The sequence below is a fragment of the Danio rerio genome, chromosome 17 (genome assembly GCF_052040795.2).
Source record: "Danio rerio strain M-AB ecotype USA chromosome 17, GRCz13ab, whole genome shotgun sequence".
Lineage (NCBI taxonomy): Eukaryota > Metazoa > Chordata > Actinopteri > Cypriniformes > Danionidae > Danio > Danio rerio.
Window position 1 is genome coordinate 40,168,475 of NC_141037.1, and position 23,587 is coordinate 40,192,061.

The 23,587-nt window shown below is 34.4% G+C and overlaps 1 protein-coding gene and 1 long non-coding RNA gene across 2 annotated transcripts in view; one reads left to right on the top strand and one right to left on the bottom strand.

The window, feature by feature from the left end:
• The window catches only part of stard9 (StAR-related lipid transfer (START) domain containing 9), a 78,184-nt gene that overhangs the window by 30,711 nt on the left and 23,886 nt on the right, over positions 1-23,587 (top strand). Inside the window, exons 4-18 of the mRNA XM_087290837.1 lie at positions 3,717-3,833; positions 3,912-3,944; positions 5,811-5,869; positions 6,009-6,121; positions 8,327-8,469; positions 12,015-12,082; positions 12,307-12,404; positions 12,636-12,836; positions 15,585-15,682; positions 15,784-15,861; positions 18,091-18,168; positions 18,903-19,082; positions 19,693-19,747; positions 22,748-22,873; positions 23,000-23,082. Coding sequence (XP_087146963.1) covers positions 3,717-3,833; positions 3,912-3,944; positions 5,811-5,869; positions 6,009-6,121; positions 8,327-8,469; positions 12,015-12,082; positions 12,307-12,404; positions 12,636-12,836; positions 15,585-15,682; positions 15,784-15,861; positions 18,091-18,168; positions 18,903-19,082; positions 19,693-19,747; positions 22,748-22,873; positions 23,000-23,082 — 1,530 coding nt within the window. The remainder of the gene's footprint in view (positions 1-3,716; positions 3,834-3,911; positions 3,945-5,810; positions 5,870-6,008; positions 6,122-8,326; positions 8,470-12,014; positions 12,083-12,306; positions 12,405-12,635; positions 12,837-15,584; positions 15,683-15,783; positions 15,862-18,090; positions 18,169-18,902; positions 19,083-19,692; positions 19,748-22,747; positions 22,874-22,999; positions 23,083-23,587) is intronic.
• Positions 1-23,587, bottom strand: part of LOC147833146 (uncharacterized) — a 106,300-nt gene that overhangs the window by 10,464 nt on the left and 72,249 nt on the right. The window contains exons 3-5 of the long non-coding RNA XR_015513676.1: positions 6,698-6,791; positions 780-872; positions 561-702 (exon numbers count right to left, since the gene is read on the bottom strand). This is a non-coding gene — a long non-coding RNA (uncharacterized LOC147833146). The remainder of the gene's footprint in view (positions 1-560; positions 703-779; positions 873-6,697; positions 6,792-23,587) is intronic.

A 23,587-nucleotide genomic window follows, 5' to 3' on the forward strand; every position in this document is an offset into this window, starting at 1 on the left:
TTAGACAAGTTATTGTATAATGATGGTTTGTTCTGTAGACCATTGGAAAAAAATGGTTTTCAAAAAATTAAAAATAGCTTTTATTCTAGATGAAATACAACAAAAAAGAAAAAAAATTCAAAGGCTGGCTAATAATTATGACTTCAACTCTATAAACACAATAATTATTTCATGCAATAAATTTTTTATATTTTATTTTATGTTTTTAGTTTCAGGTTTTATTTATTTCTGTTCTTATTACTACTCCTGAAGTTATTTTTTTATAGTAGAAAAAGTTTCTTTAGATTATTAATTTATATTGAACTTTTTTACTTTTTTGTCAGCTTCAAGGAGCCCAAATTATTCTTGTATTGATTGATTTGAAACATCCATTTTGGAACCTTGATGTATAAAAATGTAGTTTTACAAATGTCATGTTTTGTGCCTCTTCACTGCTATCCACCCTTAAAACAGATGTATTGCTGTTTAAAAACTTATCTGAGAGTGCTTTAGATAAAGTACAGTGGTGACCGGGAGAGTAAATTAAGCAGAAAGTGCAGTGACAGGGAAAAGCATCTTACATGAGCAGAGTTCATTGGACAGTGAGTTAAGATGGATTCCTTTAACAAGCGTCTTCACTGATTCTTTCAAGCCGAATAATTGAGCTCGGACTAATTTGAGGAAATCAGACAGAAGCGGCTGCTGGATGCTGATCCGCTCTCCCTGCAGACAGCATCCCAATTAGCCTACACAGAGCTGGCGCAGCCCCGAGACTCTTCTCATCTCTGCCAAACACATACCTGGATTACAATACCCTCAGAGAACCTGTTGTTTTGCTGACTCACTGGGTTTTCAATAGCCGTGAAGGTCAAATTACGTCCTCTTTCCCACACCTGGGTACACAAAAAGAAAGATGACTTTTTACATGACTTGTTTGAAAAACAAGACATTTTTTAATTTAAGATATTGCATTTACATGCCGACTAATTCTCATTAAATTATATGTAGATTGTTAGGTTGGTGTTAGCATAGGCGGAGGGTGAGCGAACTCCAGGGTAAGGCTAACATATGCGCTGCCCTTTAATGCATTTAAAATGATTTGTGACCGATCAAGAAGAGATTTTAACAAAAGCACCGCCCATCAACAAACGTCTGTTATTCAACACTCACATTAAATTATTTTATTAAACTCTGATCTACACTACCAGGCCAAAGTTTGGGGTCAGTTTTTTTTAATTATTCATTCATTCATTCGTTTATTCATTTTCTTGTCGGCTTAGTCCCTTTATTAATTCGGGGTCGCCAAAGCGGAATGAACCGCCAACTTATCCAGCAACTTTTTATGCATTGGATGCCCTTCCAGCCGCAACCCATCTCTGGGAAACATCCACACACACATTCACACACACACACACTCATACACTACAGACAATTTAGCCTACCCAATTCACCTGTACCGCATGTCTTTGGACTGTGGGGGAAACCGGAAACTCACGCGAAGGCAGGGAGAACATGCAAACTCACACAGAAACGCCAACTGAGCTGAGATTCAAACCAGAAACCCAGCGACCTTCTTGCTGTGAGGCGACAGCACTACCTACTGCACCACTGCCTCGCCTTTTTATCATCATTTTATTAAAAAATTTAATGAAAATTATTTTGTTCATCAAGGCGGCATTTATTAAATATTAAAAAGTTAGTTTGTTAAATATGTATTAAAATTTACTTATTACTCACTGTGTGCAGTTTAAAATGAAATTATTACTCCTTGTTTCTTTTATTTCTATTACAATTAATAATAATAATAATAATAATAATAATAACAATTAACGTTAGTGTGATTAGAGTAGAGTGATTTCCGATTTTCATCATGTGACTTTAAAGACCGAAGTTATAAAGCTGAAAATTCATCATTAAAATCACTGGAATAAATCAATAAATTAAATGATAAACTACTTTTGAACAGTTATTTTATAGTGCAATAACATTTCACAATTTTACAATTTCTACTGTATTTTTGATGAAATAAATGCAGCTTTGGTGAGCAAGAGAAGCTTATTTTATTTAAAAATCCTATTGACCCCAAACTTTTGACCGATAGTGTACATAATAATGATAATATTACAATAAATTGCAAAAATTATATTATATTATATTATATTATATTATATTATATTATATTATATTATATTATATTGTATTGTATTGTATTGTATTATATTATATTATATTATATTATATTATATTATATTATATTATATTATATTATATTATATTATATTATATTGTATTGTATTGTATTGTATTGTATTATATTATATTATATTATATTATATTATATTATATTATATTATATTATAGATTAATGGTAGCCCTCTGTCTAACAAACAAAGATGTGTTTTAGCATGGCATTCATTATAAATATTAGCCACTGCCCTACCTTATGCAGCAAAATCCTCCTTTTAGACCTGGCATTATAGATGTTGATGTTGTCTTTGTTGTTAAATTGCAAAAATGTGTCAAGAATCCAAAATCATTCTCTTTTTCACAAGGCCAATCAAAAACTGACCTTGTAATTCAGCAATAAATATTTGACCTATAAAATGTAAAACTCCAAACGATTGCCTACCAATTACTACCAATTTCATTTAATGCTGAAAACAAGTTAAGCCAGAATAATATATTATTATATCTCTGTCGCAATACTCATTTGTCATTTTATTACTTATGTCCTTGACCAGCAAATCAGGTTACATTTTGTTTTCTTTGTGATTTTTTTTTGTTCCTAATATAAAAAAAATCAACAACAACAAAAATAAAGATGTAAAATGTAACTTTGTTAAAAATAATTAATACTGAAAAAAGTAACGTTCAGGTACACTGTAAAAACTGTTGGGTTCCACACAATTCATTCATGTTGTCCCAACACAAATCGATTAAGTTCACTCAATTGCATTTACAAATTTAAGTGGGTTGAACATAAAACAATTAAGTTGTTCTAAAAAATCCTTGCGAATTGTGTTGTTTTAGCTCATTTTAAATAAGTTGTTTAAACAAGCTGCAAAAGAAATGTTTTTGAGTGTACTGTATTAAAGTATCGTATCAGATTTCTGAATGATGACCAGTCCTATCTCAGATGATGATGAATTAAATTGTGGCCCTCACCAGCCAAGTCTCAGTGTCTTAGTAAGGAGGAAGTGTAACATAAACACAGAGTAAATTCCAGCGTAGTGCTGAGATGGACAACATTCTGTCAAGGATATTTCGTTAAGACGCAGAGATTGAGTGTATTCTGGAGCAAACACAGAGCAAAGGAAGAATAAAGCAGTGCAAATAAAGCAGCTGAAGTGGGGCTGGTGAGAAAGCAGTTAGTCTTTGTGTTTTCATTTCTTCTCTCCTTTCTCCTTACAGTGAAACCGAGAGAAGATTGATCTCCACAAACTCTGAGATTCTGCAAACACACACGCAGCACATTCTCTATGCTCCACACACACATGCACAAACATTAGCAGATAACCTTCAAAGCCCAGTCTCTCTCTCTTTCTCTCTCTCTTACTCAAATAAGCACAGATCATGATCTCTCAATAAACATGATCAAAGAACACAGAAGGGGAATTTCACAACACCTTTACACCTTTGGGGTTTTTTAAATGTAAAATTGACATGTTAACAGAGATAAAGTGCAGTTTCTTCAAATTTTAAAAAGTGATTGATACAAGTGTCATCTCGTCTTCTAGGTGTTTCAGGACCTGGGTGTGTGTGTCCTGTCTGGGGCTTCAGAGGGGTATAATGTGTGTCTGTTTGCATATGGACAGACAGGCTCGGGGAAGACGCACACCATGATGGGTACTCCTGTAAGTAACAGTAGTAGCATGAGATGAAGATAAAGCATTTTTCAGCATAAATATAACACATCCTCTTTGCCTTCTCAGGACTCCATTGGCCTGACACCAAGGATCTGTCAAGTAAGTCAAAACTGAAAATGGAATCAACATGTTCGCTCCTTCATGTCATTTCAAGTTATTTTGTTGTATTTGAATTCATCTTTAAATAGCAAAGATTTTTTTAATGAATAAAGTCTTGATCTCACTGAAAGTCCGTGTTGCAAAAGTAAACATTAGGTTATTTAAAAAATGTATTTCAAGACATATAACCATATATGTATTTGTGACATATTCTATTGCATTAGTAACTTAATTTAGATACTTTGGAAGACTTAAGGTATGTAGCAAAAAGAGTCCTATATACTGTATACAGTTGAAACCAGAAGTTTACACACACTCTAAAAACGGAACATAACCATTTTTAAAAAAATGTCTGGTGTTAAATTATACTAAACGTTTACTATTTTATGTTCAATAGGATTACCTATATGATTTCATTCATTCATTTCATTCATTTTCTTGTCGGCTTAGTCCCTTTATTAATCCGGGGTCGCCACAGAGGAATGAACCGCCAACTTATCCAGCAAGTGTTTACGCAGCGGATGCCCTTCCAGCCGCAAGCCATCTCTGGGAAACATCCACACACACACATTCACACACACACTACGTGAAGTTTATTCATAAACTAATTTCGAGAGGATCACGTGCTTATGATTTATCACGGCCAGTCTCGCATTTGCTAATCACTATCTTCCAATCATATGAGCCCTAAGCTACTATAAATAGCCACAGTTTTCAGTTCACTTTATCTTCGTTTGGAAGAAACCCCCCTCCTCCCCTATTCTCCTCCTTTACCTGTGATCGGGCGGCACGGCGGCCCCGTGGTTAGCACTGTGAGCCAGACAGCAAGAACACTGCCGGCCCTGGTTTCACAGGACCGGTGGGTGTTTCTGTGAGGAGTTTGTATGTCCTCTCCGTGTCCGCGTGGGTTTTCCCCGGGTTCTCCGGTTTCCTCCCACCATCCAAAGACATTCAACATGCATAACAATCAAGCTTGTCTAATCCCTTGCGTTCCCTTAGCTACAGCGGCAGGGGAGTTCTGAGATCCACCGAGCTCAGGCTCCCCTCTTGCTCTGCCAACGGGAGGAAGCCCCGGGCTCGAGGAGCCCTTGAGCTCAGGGCTCTCTCCCGGGACAGCATGCCAAACAAGCTTTGGTAAATCATCAGCTAAGTGTGAACTCTTGAAAGACAATTTAGCCTACCCAATTCACTTGTACCGCGTGTCTTTGGACTGTGGGGGAAACCGGAGCACCCGGAGGAAACCCACGCGAAGGCAGGGAGAACATGCAAACTCCACACAGAAACGCCAACTGAGCCGAGGTTCAAACCAGTGACCCAGCAACCTTCTTGCTGTGAGGCGACAGCACTACCTACTGCACCACTGGCTCACCCTACCTATATGATTTACATTTGCTAAATGCCAGAAAAAATAAAATAATATATATATATATATATATATATATATATATATATATATATATATATATATATATATATATATATATATATATATATATTATCAATTTCTACACAGTCAAAAGTCCATTTCCTTGATATTTTTTAGCTTTACTTTTAAACTGTATAACTTTGGTCAAATGTTTTGGGTATCCATCCACAAGCTTCCCACAATAGTTTAAAGGAATTTTATCAGAACTTTATCATGCTGAGCTCAAACTCCCCTCATGCCCTGCAATGGGAGGGAGCCCAGGGCTTGTGGATCTTATAAGCTCAGGGCTCTCTCCCGGGACAGCATGCCAAACAAGCTTTATTATCAATCATCAGCTAAGTGGGAACTCTTGAAATAGCATGAACAAACAGCAAAAGTATTTTAGTGTGCACATTTCATTGTCCATGTGGTAAAACACTTTTTCTTTTACTTTTATTAAGGGTCTTTTTAGGTCTGGAGTTGAGTCATCAGATGGCCAGAGCTGTAGAGTTGAAATAAGGTGAGATGGAAATCCTCTGTATTTACTATTTATTTTTTTGTCTCTTTCACAACAGCGTCAACAAGCATGTTCTGAGAATGAAGCGGGAAAGTATGCCTGTAAGCAAAATCAAATCTCATCCTCTTTTTCTCCTTCTTAGTTTTTTGGAGATCTATAATGAGCGTGTTCGTGATTTGCTGAGAGGTGTGGAGCAGAAGAAGCCAGCACCCCTGAGGGTCCGAGAACACCCAGAAAAGGGGCCCTATGTGCAGGGTGAGTTCACACACAGAAAACAGAAAATAGCTTTATAGGATAGGGTAGTCAACTTTTCTACAATATGAATACAATTTCACCAGATGACTTAAGCAGCTCTATTTAGAAATAATTCATGAATTTATTTTGTTGGGGAAAGCATCTGCATACATTATATATTTTACAAATACATTCATAGATAAATAAAATAGAGTAAAGATACAAATGAGTTCAACTGAGCTTTATGGTTTTTGTGGGGAGTTTAACCGTATTCAGGTATAAATACGTAAAAGTAACTAGGTATAGTCTTCTTTGCATAAATAATCAAATACAGTTCTTTTTGTTAAAGGTACAAATGTTATACATTTTTGAATGGTTTAAACTCAGTCACACTCACATATGCAAATGGTTAACTTTATATTCTTAATACATTTTGCATTGACCAAAATTCATATGTTTTGACATGGTTCTTGGCCGACTATATTCCCCAGAATCGCAACATCTTGTGATGTGACTATTGCGGCTATTATCTACACTGATGCTAAAATTATGTATTATTGAAAGGGTATACTGGTTTAAAATGATAGATTGTCCTACCTGCTTGTCAGCCTGTGTATTTGCATAACTTTGCCAGTCCATCACAAGTCATCAATGTGTTCCATGATCCCACAGACTGAATGGAGAGAGTCTACTGCAATGAAAAAAATCTTATGTATCAATTAAGAGAGCGGTAAAAACAGTAATGACATTTAACAAAATGTTAAAATATCAGTGAGTTAGGCTTACCACAAACCCTGTTGTACTCATTATTATTATTAATAATAATAATAATAATAATAATAATAATAATACCAGTAAACTATAAGGGGAAAAAATAAAATGTTTAAAATAATCGTTCATTAATCGTAATCAAGTTTAAATGTTCAATTAATCAAGATTTTGATTTTAGGCTTAATCGCCCAACCTTACATTCTGTGCTTTTTAATATGTTCCCAGTACACAGCTATTTTAAGAAAAAGAAAAAAAAAATGTCATTTAAAGTGTCTGTGCACCTACATTTTGGACTGTGCTCCCATTTTTTTTATTTGAAACACAAGTGCTGCCAAAAACATTTCAGGATAGATCCCTGCCCCGCTTTAAGTTGATTTAGAAAGTCTGAAAAAGTTTCCGAACCAAGTAAAATTACTTTGTGTGTATCATAAAACAATATCACTGTTAGCTATCATTATTCAAGAGATAATTGAGCACAAGTTATTCATTCCTGTCTGTTTACATTTGCAACTCAATTCCACCACAGTTTATAACCTTGTCTGTAGGGTTACATTTGCTCCTTCTCCTTTTTTTTTTTTTTTTTTTTTTTGCACTCTCACTCACTTCTTGTCCAACATCCAGTCATTGTGTATATTAGGAAAAAGCCCAGTGCAGCAAAGGAAGTGATTTCACTTCCATGTGAATGCTTGGAGCAGAGTAAGAAAGGCATTGTGTGCTGATCAAGATGTGTTTCTCACACACGTAAACAACAGTGACCTCAAAAAGCATTCAGACATTTAAAAGGACTTTTCTTGGTTATAAATGACAAAATAAAAACCTTTCTCAGAACTATCATTTATTTCTACCAATTAGTTTTAAGCGTTTAGTTTATTCTTTACAGTTCTGAGCAACCAGAAAATATCCAAATGCAAAATTTGACTTTAGAAACTAACATCTAAATGATCCACGTCAATATTAAATGCTTTCGCTTGAAAATTTGGCAACACTTTAGTTTAGATTACAATTCACGGGATTAACAAACCATCAACTAACACTTGTATCTTATAAAAACTACTAATTAGCTGTTTATTAATTAGTTAGTAAGGTAGAAGTTTTGTTTAGGATTACGGATGCAAAATAAGATCATACTGTATAACTACTAATGAACCGTTAGTAACTTAATAATAAGCAGGCAATAAGCCAGTAGTTAGCATAAATTGTGACAAACTAAAGGGTTACCTTTATTATTATAATTATTGTTTTTGAACATTACTTGCTATACATGCTCACAGCAACTGGGACAAAACTTTGATCTGTTTACATCTAAATTCTATTAGTATATGTTTTAGCACTGTAGTCCGTATTACGAACAGAGCGATGATTTTTGTTTACGCTAATATAAGTGTGGATCAGGAATAGAGTATCTGTGACTCATATTGTGGAAAGGATTATGATGCTATTGTGTGTTTATGTTAGGTCTTTCTCAGCATGTCGTGACTGACTACAAACAAGCAGTGGATCTGTTGGAGGAGGGTATCGCTAACCGCATCACAGCCGCTACACACGTCCATGATGCTAGCAGTCGATCCCATGCCATCTTTACCATCCAGTACACACAGGTCTGAAGCTCAAATCATGTCCTTAAACACTCCAAGGTTCTCCATTAAACTTTTTGTGTATGTAAAGTAATATGACTGGATTAGTTGTATGAATTTTGGTGGCAAAAACGTTTTTGTATCACCTCGACACTACTGTTTGATAGGTGGGATTCAGTGTTGTTTTTAATGCTGCAATTAACAATATGTTCAAATATAAAATAGTAAAAATTATAATATTTAACAATATTTTGTGTTTTTGCATTTTTTAACCTTTTTTCCCAGTTTTAGTCATTAAGAAATCAGCTATAAGCAGTAGGCAGTGTGTTAGATTAAAAGGGATATTTTGCAGTAAATAACATAATTGTAAGATGTATATCCACATTCTGGGAAATAGAGAAAAAAATACATTTATAAATATATTACAAGATTTTTATGTAATATTGATCAATTAAATGTAGCCTTGATGATCACAAATACAAAACAAACAATAAACAAAAATGTTCTGTCATGGTGCACTATAAAGAAAGTTAACATGAATATGTTGTAAATAAAATACTTATTTTCGCATTATAGTAATTACAGGGTTAATGCACATTTCAGCTACTAAAATTCTATCACTTTTCCATGATTTTTTTCCAGGGTTTGCTAGTTATTTACTGTAACTGAACCATTACAGTGAGTGGCTGGCAACAGGGTGATGTGATAAATGATGTGATAATTTGGTTGCTCTGTGTGAGTATTTTTGTCTTTAAATGCATCTCGTCGATATCTTCACCTTTTAAATAGCTCTGTGACATTGACATTGACATTGGTTGACTCCTGATACTTAATGTTAAAAACATAAAAGGAGCCAAAGAAAACACAGAGATGGCTGCAGAGAAATTAAGCTTATCATCAATACATTGTCTCACTTTCTCCTTAATACTGACCATACACATACCAAAACTGAACAGTATATATATATATATGTATAGCAACATAAAGCATCAGAGTACATGGGGTAATAATGGTTGAGCAGTAATTTACCATTTATTATCACAGTAAATATCTGTAATGGGTACATAAAGTAAATTACTGTAATTTATTCTTTGCACTACAAAATTTTATACAAATCCTGCTCCTTTTACAGTAAAATACTGTTTTCTTTTATTACAGCAAAACACTGACTATTTTACAGTTATTTACTGCACAAAAGGGTTAACAGTGTACATAAGCGTGGTAAAAAACAATGCAAGTTAAACTTTATTCCAGCATATCGTAAAACATGCAACAATCTATTTAGTTTTGGTTTTAATTTATATTTATTCATTCATTTTCTTTTCGGCTTAGTCCGTTTAATAATCAGGGGACACCACAGCAGAAGGAACTGCCAACTATTTCATAGTTCCATATAATATTTTTTACCCATCAATGAGAAACATCCTTACACACTCATTCACACACATACACTATGGTCAGTTTTAGCTTACCCAATTCACCAATGTGTTTGGACTGTGGGGGAAACCGGAGGACTCTTGCCATTGTGCTACCCACTGTGCCACCATGATGACTAATTTATATTTTTCATTCGTTTTATTTTCCGCTTAGTCCCTTTATTAATCTAGGACTGAACCGGACTGGACTGGGAATGAACCGCCAACCTATCCAGCATATGTTTTACGCAGCAGATGCCCTTCCAATATCCATACACATTCATACACTGTAGACAATTTAGCTTACCCTATTCACCTGTACCGCATGTCTTTGGAATTGTGGGGTAAACCAGAGCACCCGGAGGACACCCATGCGAACGTGGGGAGAACATGCAAACAAACTCCACACAAAAATGCCAGCTGACCCAGTCGAGGCTCGAAACAGCAACCTTCTTGCTGTTAGGGCGTGTCGCCCTAATTTATATTTATATCTATATAAAATTGATTTAGATAAACCTTACACCACATAATAATGTGAGAGTATGTGATTGGTTAAGGACAGAAAAGAACTAAAGAAAACTAACCTATATTCAAGTATACAGTTATCTGCTTTCCATGACTTTTCAAAAAACTTTGTGGGTCTTTCTGTTTTTCTAAAAATTTTCCAGTCCTAGAAAATGCCATGTCAAAATTCTATCACACCATGACGTATGAATCCTGTAATAAAGAAATCTTCTTATGAGCAGTAGTCACTCCGTTAGATTTAAAGTGATATTTTGCAGTAAAAAACAAAATTGTAAATCAAATCAAATCAAATCACTTTTATTGTCACATCATCAGCAGCACGTGTGCTATGATGAGTGAAAAGCTTAGGTGCTGGCTCCAGACAGTGCAAATACAATGAAAGTGCAAAATACAACAACATACTCCCAAAACACAGGACAATGTAAAATTGGCAATGTAACATAAGATATATATCCACATTGTGGGATATAAAAAAATACATTTTTAATATATTACTATAGATTTTATATAACATTTGTCAATTGAATGTAGCCTTTATTATCACAAATGCCTTCCAAATAAACAAACAATAAACTTTCTGTAATTGTGAACAGAAGATGTCGTATTAGAAAGGAGAAAAACCACCAAAATATCAGCATTGCAACAGAAACCAAACTGTAAATCATATTCTTGTGGAAGGCCTTATTTTTAATGTTATCAGAAAACGATTTTTATCTGGAGCCACTTGAAATGAAATATTTTTAAATGTGAATCCTTCCAAAATTGTACAGTTTTTATCAAAAGTAAACCTTAAAAAATGGTTTTAGATTTTTACCTTATAAACCGTTTCATTGTGGTCATCTCATTGGTCCATGAACATGCTTGTTATCAAACTATTTCATAACTGTAACAAGAGTCAATTCAGTCATAACTTAATGTTAAAGCAGCTATCATAACTTTATTTATCAATATGTGGCCCTTTTTGGATTCTCGCAGGCTATAGAAATTAAAAATGTAAAAAAGGAAATACATTAGGACTATTGTTCTTGTTTACATTCCTCAAAAGGGTCTATAAATTATTATTATTATTATTATTATTATTATTATTATTATTATTATTATTATTATTATTATTATTATTATTATTATTTACGTATTTCTTATGTATTATTTATTGCTGTTGATGAATTTTAGTTGTAAAAATATTTTTAGAATTATAGAAAAGAGATATTTATAAAATGTGAAAAACTTCATCTGCTTTTTTGCCATGACAGCCAGAAAAGCTGATATGGCAATAAACTCAAATCTCTGTCTCTCTCTCTTTAATGGTACACTGTAAAGAAAATGATCGAAATAAGTTAGGAATAAAAAAAAATACTATTTAATGTCCATAATATAACATTTTATTCATTGTATTGTGTGTAATTTCATTAAGATTTGTGTGTGTGTGTGTGTGTGTGTGTGTGTGTGTGTGTGTGTGTGTGTGTGTGTGTGTGTGTGTGTGTGTGTGTGTGTGTGTGTGTGTGTGTGTGTGTGTGTGTGTGTGTGTGTGTGTGTGTGTGTGAAATTTACCAGCAATTTCTGAATAAAAGTAGTTTTTAAAATTCTCTGTTTCAGGATAATCTTGTGATAATAGTTTTCTTTTTATAGGCTATTCTAGAAAACAATCTTCCTTCAGAAATCGTAAGCAAAATCAACTTGGTAGACCTGGCTGGCAGGTTAGTGAGTGTATCTCTTTTTTTAATTCTTAAACCACTCATTCCTTGAGAGTAGAACAGATCCTGGATATATTCTTTATTTATAATCTAACATGTGCCTTTTAATAACCACAATAACATATGATCATGGTGGCCCCCTAGTGTTTCATCCCTGAAAGCAAGTGTTCTAATGAACACTAGTTCTGATTATTACAAATAAAACACACTCTTTGTGCTTTTATCAGTGAACGAGCAGACCCTCAATACTGCAGAGACCGAATAACAGAGGGAGCAAACATCAACAAATCTCTTGTCACCCTTGGCATTGTCATTTCCGCTCTTGGTAGGCATTGACCTCTTTAATTCCATTCAATTCATCTTCATTTCTATATTGCTTTTACTATGTAGATTGTGTCAAAGCAGCTTAACATAGAAGTTCTAGTAAACTAAAACTGCTTCAGTCCAGTTTTCTAAGATTTGTTCAGATTAGTGTAATATAAATTACAAACCTCTTAATTTCTATTATCTTCCAGTATCTTTCTTTTAATCCTATTTCTCTCAATTGTATCTTTAGCCCAAAACTGTCAAATGTCCAGCAGCAGTCAGAGCATCAACAGTATGCTCAGTGAGGGTGAAGGCAGCACCGTGGGCAGCCAGTCCAGCTCTCTGTCAGGCAGCGGACGCAGGCACTGCTTTATTCCTTACAGAGACTCTGTCCTCACCTGGCTGCTCAAAGACAGCCTGGGCGGAAACTCCAAAACCATTATGATTGCAAGTAAGTCATTCGGAATCAAATTAGAGTTTTTTTTTAAAGATTTATTTAAAGAACAAGACTTTTATACTTGACAGTATTGTTGAAACAGCAGGTGGTGACTCATTAAGATACAATAAACGTATGATTATTTGTACTAATTGTAGGGTCATGTCGTAAATTTGCTGGTTGTAGAACAGGGTTTCTGCAGGGTCTTAAAAAGCCTCAAAATGTCTTAAATCTCAAAATCCAAATTTTAGACCTTAAAAAGTTTTACATTTACTGAAATATTGTGTTGTAGGTCTTAAATCTTTTTTAAACAGGTCTACAGGTTGAACAGGTTTATGGATTGCTGCTTAATCTGGCCAAAAAAATCCAATCACCAACGATGCATCTCAATAAAACCTAACACTTTTTATTTAAAAAGATCATTTTAACTCTATTTATTATAATAGTTTAATTATTTTATTTACAATAACATTTGTTTAAAAGTTCTCCATGTATGTACTGCTGAGGACACCGACCTGGACAGATTGTTGTGCATAGATTTCGTTTATTATAGTTTTGAAAACTTTTAAAACATTTGTTAATTATTTTTATTTTATTTTAAAGAAAGTTTATGTTGGAAAAAAGTGTATGGGTACAAGTAGAGCTTGCTTGTTTTTACACAATATTTAAATTTTCACAATTTTTAAATACAATATTCATTTGTTAAGAAATAAAATATAAAATATAAAAAAATATATTGTTCATTTATTATTGTTTTAACAAATTTATTAAATTATTATTTTTATCTTTTGATAGGGCAAATAAAAATTATTTTCCATCTGGGCCATTTGAAAATTTCCTTAGCCTTTAGCCCTTTTTGAGTCTAAAATTTCATTCATAATAATCTTAAAAAATGTCTTAAATTTAACTTGATGAAAGCTGCAGAAACCCTGTAAAAAACACATATTGGGTCAGTTCATCCCACAATTTTAGCTTTTTCACTATCAGTTTCTTTTCGTGATGAGCCTTGTAATGGTACCAGATCCTGTCAATTGTCCTAGTTTGATAAAGACCATTGTTTGTACCTATCATTACTACTACAGTACTAACTTTTATGACTGAAGCTGCTCAGTGCATTGACTTGTTTCAAATGTTATTCAATTTTAAAGGCATAGTTCACCCAAAACTGAACATTCTGCCATCATTTACGTACCATTGACTCGTTCCAAACCTGTTTAACTTTCTTTCTTCTGTTGAACACAAAAGAAGGTATTTTTAATAAAGCTGGAAACCAGTAAACATTGATTTCCATAGTATTGGGTTTTCTGGTTTTCAGCTTTTGTTCAACAGAATAAAGAAACAAATAAAGGTTTGTAACTACTTCAAGGTGACTAAATAGTGTCTATATGTTCATTTTTTAAGTGGACTGTCCATTTATTTTAGGCAACCTTTTTACAGAATATTCAAGCAAACTGAGCAATGCAGAATTTAATATATAATAGGAATAAAACATACTGTACTTGACTTAAAAAGCATTGAGCATAAAGAAAATAAAGACATTCCCATCTAACCACACCTTAATTGTTGCAGAAGTGATAACCTTCATCATCCGTTTTGCTTTGTGGTTTTGTATGTTAATTTCTCTCTCTCTCTCTCTCTCTCTCTCTCTCTCTTACTTATATATAGATATACATGCAATTTCATATATAATAGGAATAAAACATATTTGCATTGAGCATAAAGAAAATAAAGACATTCCCATCTAACCACAACGTGGTTGTCATTTTAGTGAAATTGTCATTGTAGAATTGTCATTTTAGTAAAATGTATCTATTGTAACTGAAAGCAATATACAGTATAGTATTAATGTGATATACCTATGTGCAATACCTTCCTTAATATTTATATTGTATATTAAACAAAATAAAGGTAAAAAATGTGAACAAATTAAGCTTAACATTATAGTTCATAGATAGTTCATTAAAAATTGTGTAATTAATTAATCACCATCATGTCGTCTCAATCCCTTGAGACCTTCATTCATCATAGGAACTATGAGACCTTAAGATATTTTACATGAGATCCAAGAGTTTTCACAATCTCCATAGACAGAAACTGTCCAGAGATGTTTAAAGTCCCGAAAAGGAACTAAAACATTGTCAAAATGTTCCATGTGCACCAAAAACTTTAAATGAAGACTTTGTTTGCCATCAGATCAGGGAACGTGTTTACTACGATACTTGTGTGTTGCGTTGCTGACTCTAATGTCAAAAAAAAGGACTGCTCTTAATAAATGTGCACCCTGACATGACAAGAAAGAGGAGATATAGGCCAACAATGTCACAGTTAAAAAAAACAAAAAAATTACAGAGTGTTAGTCAGAGAGCTCTTAGATTTTATCCTAAATATCTTAAGTTGTTTTATGAAGGTGAGAAAAGGTCTAAGGGGGTTGCAACAACATGATTGGTAAATAATTAATAACAGGATGGTAATTATTGAGCGAACTATCCATTTAAAAAGCTCAGTCGGACTTCCCATCAAGCAGTTGTTTTATATTCCTAAAGATCTTGCCTTTTCCACATGATCTCCTCAAAGTCATTCATCTTCCTTCTTTCACTAGTCCATGTATAATTAGTCGTATTTTACCTACAAATGAAAACGGCATTGTGATATAGATATAGTTCAATAATGATATAGTCAAAACTGGGTGTATCCTGCAGAAACCATATTATCACATCCATTGCAGAGTCAGTAGAATGAATTGTGAACTTTGTTTTCTCCCAGCGGTCTCACCATCCAGCAGCAGCTACAACGAGACTTTAAGCACACTCCGCTATGCAGCTCATGCCAGGAATATTGTTAACAAGCCAAGAGTCAATGAGGTGATGTCCAAATGCACACACATGTGGTAACTTACAATCCCACAGTCAAATTGTAACAAAGCATGTTGAGGAACTTGAAATGTTTCTTGTTTTTATTCCAGGATGCCAACGTGAGGTTGATTAGGGAACTGCGGGAGGAAATCGATCGTCTTAAGAGCATGCTGCTCACCTTTGAAATGGTACCAGATTTTTTAATATTTCTACATAAATGTGCTTTGAAATTTTGCACTCATTTTTTTTTCTTTTTTCATTTACACTAATGCATTTTCATTTTAAAATGCATACATTTTGTTATGGTTGTCTGGTATTTACACAATTTAGATCCATAAAAACAGAGAATTTTGAAAAAACGAATGGCGGGTGTTCTGTTTCATTATAGACTGACTGAACACAAACTTCTGAAAACAGAGGCATGGCTATCAACAATTGTTTTCTGATGGTCTATTGGACTATTGCATATTGTTCACTGATTCGCCAAACCTCTCTCTGATATGACCATTGTACAAGCGCTAGATTGGATGGCGACAAAGTATACGCGTGCCCAGTGAGCCTGAATGGTCAAGTGTCATGTGTTTTAAGCTGTGTCAGAGAGCAAAAAAAAGAAATTAAAAAAAAGTCGGTCTGAAAAATGAGCGATTTCATTCTAAAATGAAAAGCACTAATGTAAATGGAGCGTAATACCTGTATACATTTTTACTCTGTGTTTTAGTGTATGCACACGTTTATATAGTGTATTGAATCTGATAGCTTGTCATGCACAAACAAAACTATTTTTTTTGCTATTTTTTGGTTGTTATGTCTGCCTGTCTTTTTCTGTGACTTTACCTGCCACCTTGTGAACTAATTTGAGCATAAAAAACATAAAAAACAAATGCAAAGCACGTGTGAGCTGTGCATATATTGTATTTAAAATTATCATGCTCCACATACAGTACAGCATACTGTGCTGATGAAGAAAGTGTCACTCCATGTATACAAGTACAACTAGTATACACATACAACTGAAGAATGCTATGGTCTTGAAAACCCGTCAAAAGTCAAATGCAATGCATTTTGAATCTGATGTTAATGAGTTTCATGAAGCAAAAAAGCTAATTATATTTTATTGTCCTAAGTTTCTGACTGTTGCAGTTGGTTAGAATAATAATAAAATGGACTCTTTTCTGGTATCTGCTTAACACATTGGGCTCTATTTTGACGATCCAGTCGCAAAGTCCAAAGCGCAGGGCGCAAAAGCATTAGGGCGTGTAAGAATCCACTTTTGCTATTTTAAAATCTGCTTTGCGCCGCAGCACATAGTCTAACATGGTTGAGATTGTTTTCTTAATGAGTTATAAGTGTGTTTTGAGAACAAACAATCAGAGTCTCATTTCCCATTCCCTTTAAGAGTCAGTTGCGTCGCGCCATAGTGCATTTGCTATTTACATGGCAGACTTTGTAAGTGGAAAAACTGAGCACTTCAAAAAAAAAAACTGGAAAAACTGAGCGCGAGAATGAAAGAATGAGCCTCCTCATTCTTTACGTTTACTTTCACTCTCTTTCGTGGATAAGGAAACGTGTTGTACGCACAAACATTCATTAGCCTAGATAATTAATTTTGTTTGTTAAGCGGAAATATTTGTTTCAAAACTATTTTTAAATTTAGTTCGAATTTCCAGCAAACGAATAAATGATCAATAATAATGAAGTGTAGTCAAACAACTGAGTTATGTCCAAATACACATGCTGTGCCCAATATGGTCTAAAACCTGTCAGGTGGGCAAATCTAAGCTTGTTTTTAATAAAACAAATCTAAATATGCATATAATAAATAATACTACTAATAATAATAACATTATACAAAAGCAAGTTGTCATAAATAAACTGAAAAAGCCCCCTGAGATGAAGAAGGCATTGAGGCAGTGGTTTTTATATTTATGTAAAAAATAATATTGTTTGTAGTATTTTATTTCTTTAATTCTTTTTCATTTGTAAAGGTATTTGTGTATCGCTGAACATCCTGTGTGTATTAGGCAATGTTTAAGCGAGGCGCACACTAGTATGCTCTGTGCTGGACTTTAGACCTCCTCTCAGCTGGTCTATTTTGCCTATTTTAGTTCATCAAAATAGCAATGTGCCATTAATGCACCTTAACACACTTCCTTTTTTAGACCAGAATGCCTATGGACGCACATACAGTATGAGTGCAAATGCTATTGCTATTTAAACAGCGTAGTGCAAAACGTCAAAATGACACTTGCATCCAGCTGAAACTATAACAAACAACAATTGCTGTACGCCTTGCGCCGCGTTGCGTTGGGTATATGATAGGGCCCATGGTGTCACAATGTTTAAAATTTTAGGCAAATCTTAACTCATAAATAAGTCAAAAGCTTTGCTGACTGATAAATATTTTTTTCCATCCACAGCAGAGGAACCCTAGTCCATCTCTCAGTGATGAGAGAGAAAGCAGCTTTTCTGATATAGTCCTGCAGAATGAAATGAAGGTTAGTTCACCTGTTTAAAATGCTGGAGTCTGAAACGGTCTGATAATAATTCTGAGAAGCTTATTTAAATACGTAAAAAGACCTTAGTTGTATTTAAAGGAACACTCCACTTTTTGGAAAAGGCTGGAGTTTTTTATTTTTGAATCCATTCAGGCAATCTGGGTCTGGCGGGAGCACTTTTAGCTTAGCTTAGCATAAAACATTGGATCGGATTAGACCATTAGCAAGTCAATAAATTAAAAAAAGTGTTTCAATAATTTTCCTATTTAAAGCTTTACTTTTTTGTAGTTACATCAGATACTAAGAAATTTTTTTTAAAAGTTGCTATTTTCTAGGGCGATATGGCTAGGAACTATCCTCTCATTCCTGCGTAATAATTAAGGGTCTTTGCTGCCATTCCTTGGCTAAATGAATGATATTACACAGCACCTAGAAATATTCTCCGGCTAGGTAACTAGGTAGCAGCTCTGCATAATACAAATGTGACTATTTCTTAGAGTGTCATATTCAACCCTGTAATTTAAAGTGACTGTAATAGCTCACACTTTGTGAGACACTTTGTTTCTTATAATTGCACCTTCTTATAATTCAGTTACTTTGCATGGAAATACAGCTTAATATCTTGGAGTGTGACTTATTATGTTAGCTTATAATACACAATGTAACTTTAATGACATTTTACTTTAGTTGAATGCTCAGTGTTTCAACTGTGTTGACTTTCCACTCTCTAACAGGTGGAGCAGCTGACTAAAGACTGGTCTGACAGTTGGCATGATAAGCGAGCCCTTTTGGAGCGTTACAATGTGGACATTAACCAGGACAGAGCAGGAGTTCTTATCCACTCACTCCAGCCACATCTCATAGCTCTAGAGCCGGATGTCCTAAGCACAGGCGTCACCATCTACCACCTCCGGGTACAACTATTCAGCTAGTATACACAATACATAGCTTTTATCCTGCCTTCAGCTGATCTTCTCTCTTTTAAGTCCTTCTGGGTCATTAACCAATTAATTTTCTCTCTTCCCTCCAATAGATTCTCTCTTCATTTCTTCCCTATCTTTTCTTCTCTTGTTCTGTGTGCAAAACTCTTTGAGATACTTCTCACAGGAAGGTAAAACTGCTAGAGTTTTGTCAATGTGGTCCAAATATCCCTCCCTTGCCTTTTACCTTCTTTCCTACTTTTGTGTTTAATCATTTTACTTATATAAGTAAATCTGTGCTAACTGTTCTCTCCTGATAGGCCATAAAGCCTCAAGGCGCTGTAATTTCAGAAGTTTCCTTGCTTTTTAATAGCTAAAACCACCTGGAAATGATTGTGCGCCCATGTGTCCGGGCTTATATAAGCTAGGTTGTTATCCTACATAAACAGTAGACAAATACCTGGCTTGGCTTTTTGGGGTGTGTAAGAAAATAAAACTTAGACGTGGAAGAAACAAATGTGTTGTTTTGGAAATAGTTGAGAGTGGCTTGTGCTAAATGTTGTGCTAAACTCATATTAATGTTTGTTTGATTTTGGTGCTGCAGGAAGGGGTGACAAGAATCGGGCCTCAGGGTGAAAATCTTGAAGACCCTCACATAGGTATGTCAAGTTTGTCTTTGAGTAATGTGGTTTGTTTACATCTGGTATTGACAGTGACAATTAGATTGCTGCAATGATGACTTGTTTTCTGTAAGCTACAATTTATAAACTCATTTGCATTTTAGCATTTACATTTACGGTACATATATACATACGTATACACTATATACATATGCACACATGATACACCATACATATGCACACATGATACACTGTCAAGGTCTTAGGACAGTTTATTCATATGTAGATTTAATACACTGCATACATGATACACTTTACACATAAACAGATTTGAAACACTCCATATATATGAACACATGATAAACTCTGTAAAACTAGAGATTTGATACACTTTATACATATGCACACATGATAAACTCTATACATATACATATTTGATACTCCATACATATGCACACATGATAGACACTCAATACATATGCACACACTCTATACATATACATATTTGAAACATTCCATACATACGCACACATAAAACACTGTCAGAGTTTGGTATAGAACCTGGGTCTCCGGTGTTATAGGCGAGTGACATTACCTCTGAGCTACTGGAAGTTGCTGATCCCACCATAAATAATACACTAAATACATATGCACACATAAAGATGTGATACATTCCATACATATGCACACAAAATACACTATATACATGTACACTCTATACATATACAGACATGATAAACTATATACATATCAAACATGATACACTATCAGGGTATCGAACCCGTGTCTCTGGGGTTATAGGTGAGTGATGTTACCACTGAGCTACTTGAAGTTAGACACTTCATACATATGCACACATGATACACTCCATACATTCATTTACACTATATACATATACAGATTTGATACGCTCCATATATATGCACACATGATACACTCCATACATTTGCAGACATGATACACTCCATACATATAAACTCTATACATATACAGATTTGATGCACTCCATACATATGCACACAATACACTTTTTACATATACAATATTCCATACATATGCACATATGATACACTCTATACATATGCACACATGATACACACTATACATATGCACATACAAATTTCAATTTCAACAATACGTTATACATATACACTCTATACATATACATATTTGATACATTCCATACATATGCACATATGATACACTGTCAGGGCCAGTGAAAAACCCGGATCTCCGGTGTTATAGGCGAATGTCATTACCACTGAGCTACTGAAAGTTGCTGATCAGTTGCACTCTTTACTGTAGTCAACATAGGCTCAATCTGAAAACATGCCCATATATATATTTCTGGAGATCACAAATCATGTAGCTTGAAGGACGTATGGCTGCATTTAGTTTTCAAAACGAACACTGTGACGCAGTTACTTTTCACGTTTAACAGCTGATCGCTTACCTATGTATGGACAGCTGTCCCGCTGTTACCAGTTTTTCTAGTTAGCTTGACATGTACAGTATGTCAGCGGACTTAAGACGCAGAGACGCAGTTGACCACAATGACAAGATTCGAGTCCGGTGAAAAATAGTTTCAGAAAGCAGGTAAGAAAAAAGCCAAAAAAATAGAATAAACAAGTAAATAACAGCGTGAGAATGTGGTCAAATCTGAAAACATGGTAAAATCAGACAAGGGTTCTTTTTCTGGATTGCTTTTTTAAACTGTCTGTTGGGTTTAGGGAAGTGGGAGGGTGGGTCAATCGGTGCTTTTAAAAACACTAAGAGAAATTTGAGATCTGAAAAAGCGTACACAGCAACCTCTGGTGGATTCATGAAAACCAAAACTGCAAAAAAAAACGTAGCTCCTGGGACGTATTTTTTTCCTGGGACGTTTATTTGGCGCTCTCCAGAAATATATGTAGCTGTACGTTTTCAGAATGAGCCTGGCTTGCATGTAGTCGAAGACAAATATCCCAGCAGAACAGCATACTTCAAACCTGAATGGTTTTTTGATTATGGTGTTGAACAAATCAGGAGAGTCAGTAATCCAACAAAGCATTAATAAAGACAGGCAATTTTTTCTTTCCTAAATGAGTCTAAATGAATCTTTTGAATAAATGACTTAATGGCTCAATCATTTGTGAGGGGTGTACTTATATATGCTGAGCACTGTATGTACACTAAGCTCATAATATTCATGAGTGCAACTTTACAATTCAAAGAAACTTTAAGCTTTATTGAAGCTTCAATATCCTAAAAGCTAACTGTGTTTCAGCAGTAGAAAGGAGCATTTTTATAAGGTGGATATAATATTTGATTTGTAACATACTCATAGTGTTTTATTTTATTAAATGAATATTTTTTTTCTCGATTTACTAATACTCAAGCAGTTTTAAACTTTTAAGAATTTCTTTCTTCTGTTGAACACAAAAAAAAATATTCAGAAGAATGTGGGAAAATACAGCAACAAAACTTTATGAAAGTCAATGGCTGCTTTTTTTCCCAACATTCTTCAGTATATCTTGTGTTCAAGAGAATTAAATTCCAACGGGTAAGGAACAAGTAGAGGATGAGTAAATGATGACAGAATTTCCATTTTTGGGTAACCTTCCCGTTAACTAAATTCAGAATAAATTTACGCCGCAAAATATCAATCAATCAGGCCTTTTTTCTCTATTAGACAAGTAATTGTTTTACTCAAACTGATTTATTTGTCATGAGTTTGAAATTGTCTATTTGTATACATTATCATCATGAGTGAAATGTGCAATAGTCAAAGTTTAGTTGTAACCAGAGCTTATTTTCGGCAATAATCCAAAAACCCAACACATAAGTATTTTCTGGTTATTTTGAATTGAACAAGGGTGCTGTTAACTTTCACTGCCTTACAAAAACATCATTAATGCAGTTTATATACAGATGAAAATCAAAATTGAAATCAGCCACATCGCAACTGTAGTGTAATGTAATGATGGTTTTTATCAGTTATGTATCGCAACATTTATTTTTAAAGGAACGCAGTGATTAAATTTCATCTCAATCCCTCAGTCCTGCCAGAAGGATCCTCCTGTGTGATTGAGAACAAGAGCGGGGTGGTTACTCTGAAGCCAGTGTCGGGACACATCTGCATGGTCAGTGAAAGAGAGATCACAGAGCCCTGCAGACTTGCACAAGGTAAACAAAACGTGCTGAAAACAACCTTCAAAACATATTTCATATACAGACAAAAATATTGATTTTGCATTGGTAAACACTTTGAGTGTCCCAATGTGTTATTGTGCATCTCTGTATCCCCTGAAGGTGCAGTAATTACTTTAGGAGGACTCCATAGGTTCAGATTCAATCATCCTGCTGAGGCGGCTGTTCTAAGAGAGAGGAGACGGGTAACGTTTGTGCTTTACAGTGCTTAAATGCACAAAAAATATAATTGATCTATTATAATATTACTTGTTTACTACCTGTACTCTTTCATGTGTTTTTAATTATTTGTGAGCGTCTTTCTTCTGTTAAAAACAAAAGAAGTTATTTTGAGGAATGCTGATTACTGGGACAATTTCCATAGCAAAAGAAATTACTATACAAGTCATTGGGTCCCAGCAATCAGCGTTGTTCAAAATATCTTCTATTGTGTTCCACAGTGGAAGGAAACTAATTCATTTGTGTTGTTTTTGGGTGAATTAATCTTTTAAATGTGAATTTTTATTAGAGATTAGAATGGGCACCTATGTTAAAAAAAATCTAAAGCTTGGAATGTCTGTGTGTATAGTGTGTCCACAATGAAACGCAACAAGTCTCTTTTTTTTTTAATTTCCTGATGTTAAAATAGGGTCCAAATCCCAGTGATTTTGAGGACTATCGCAACATGACATAGTAGTGTGGTTTTCGCCA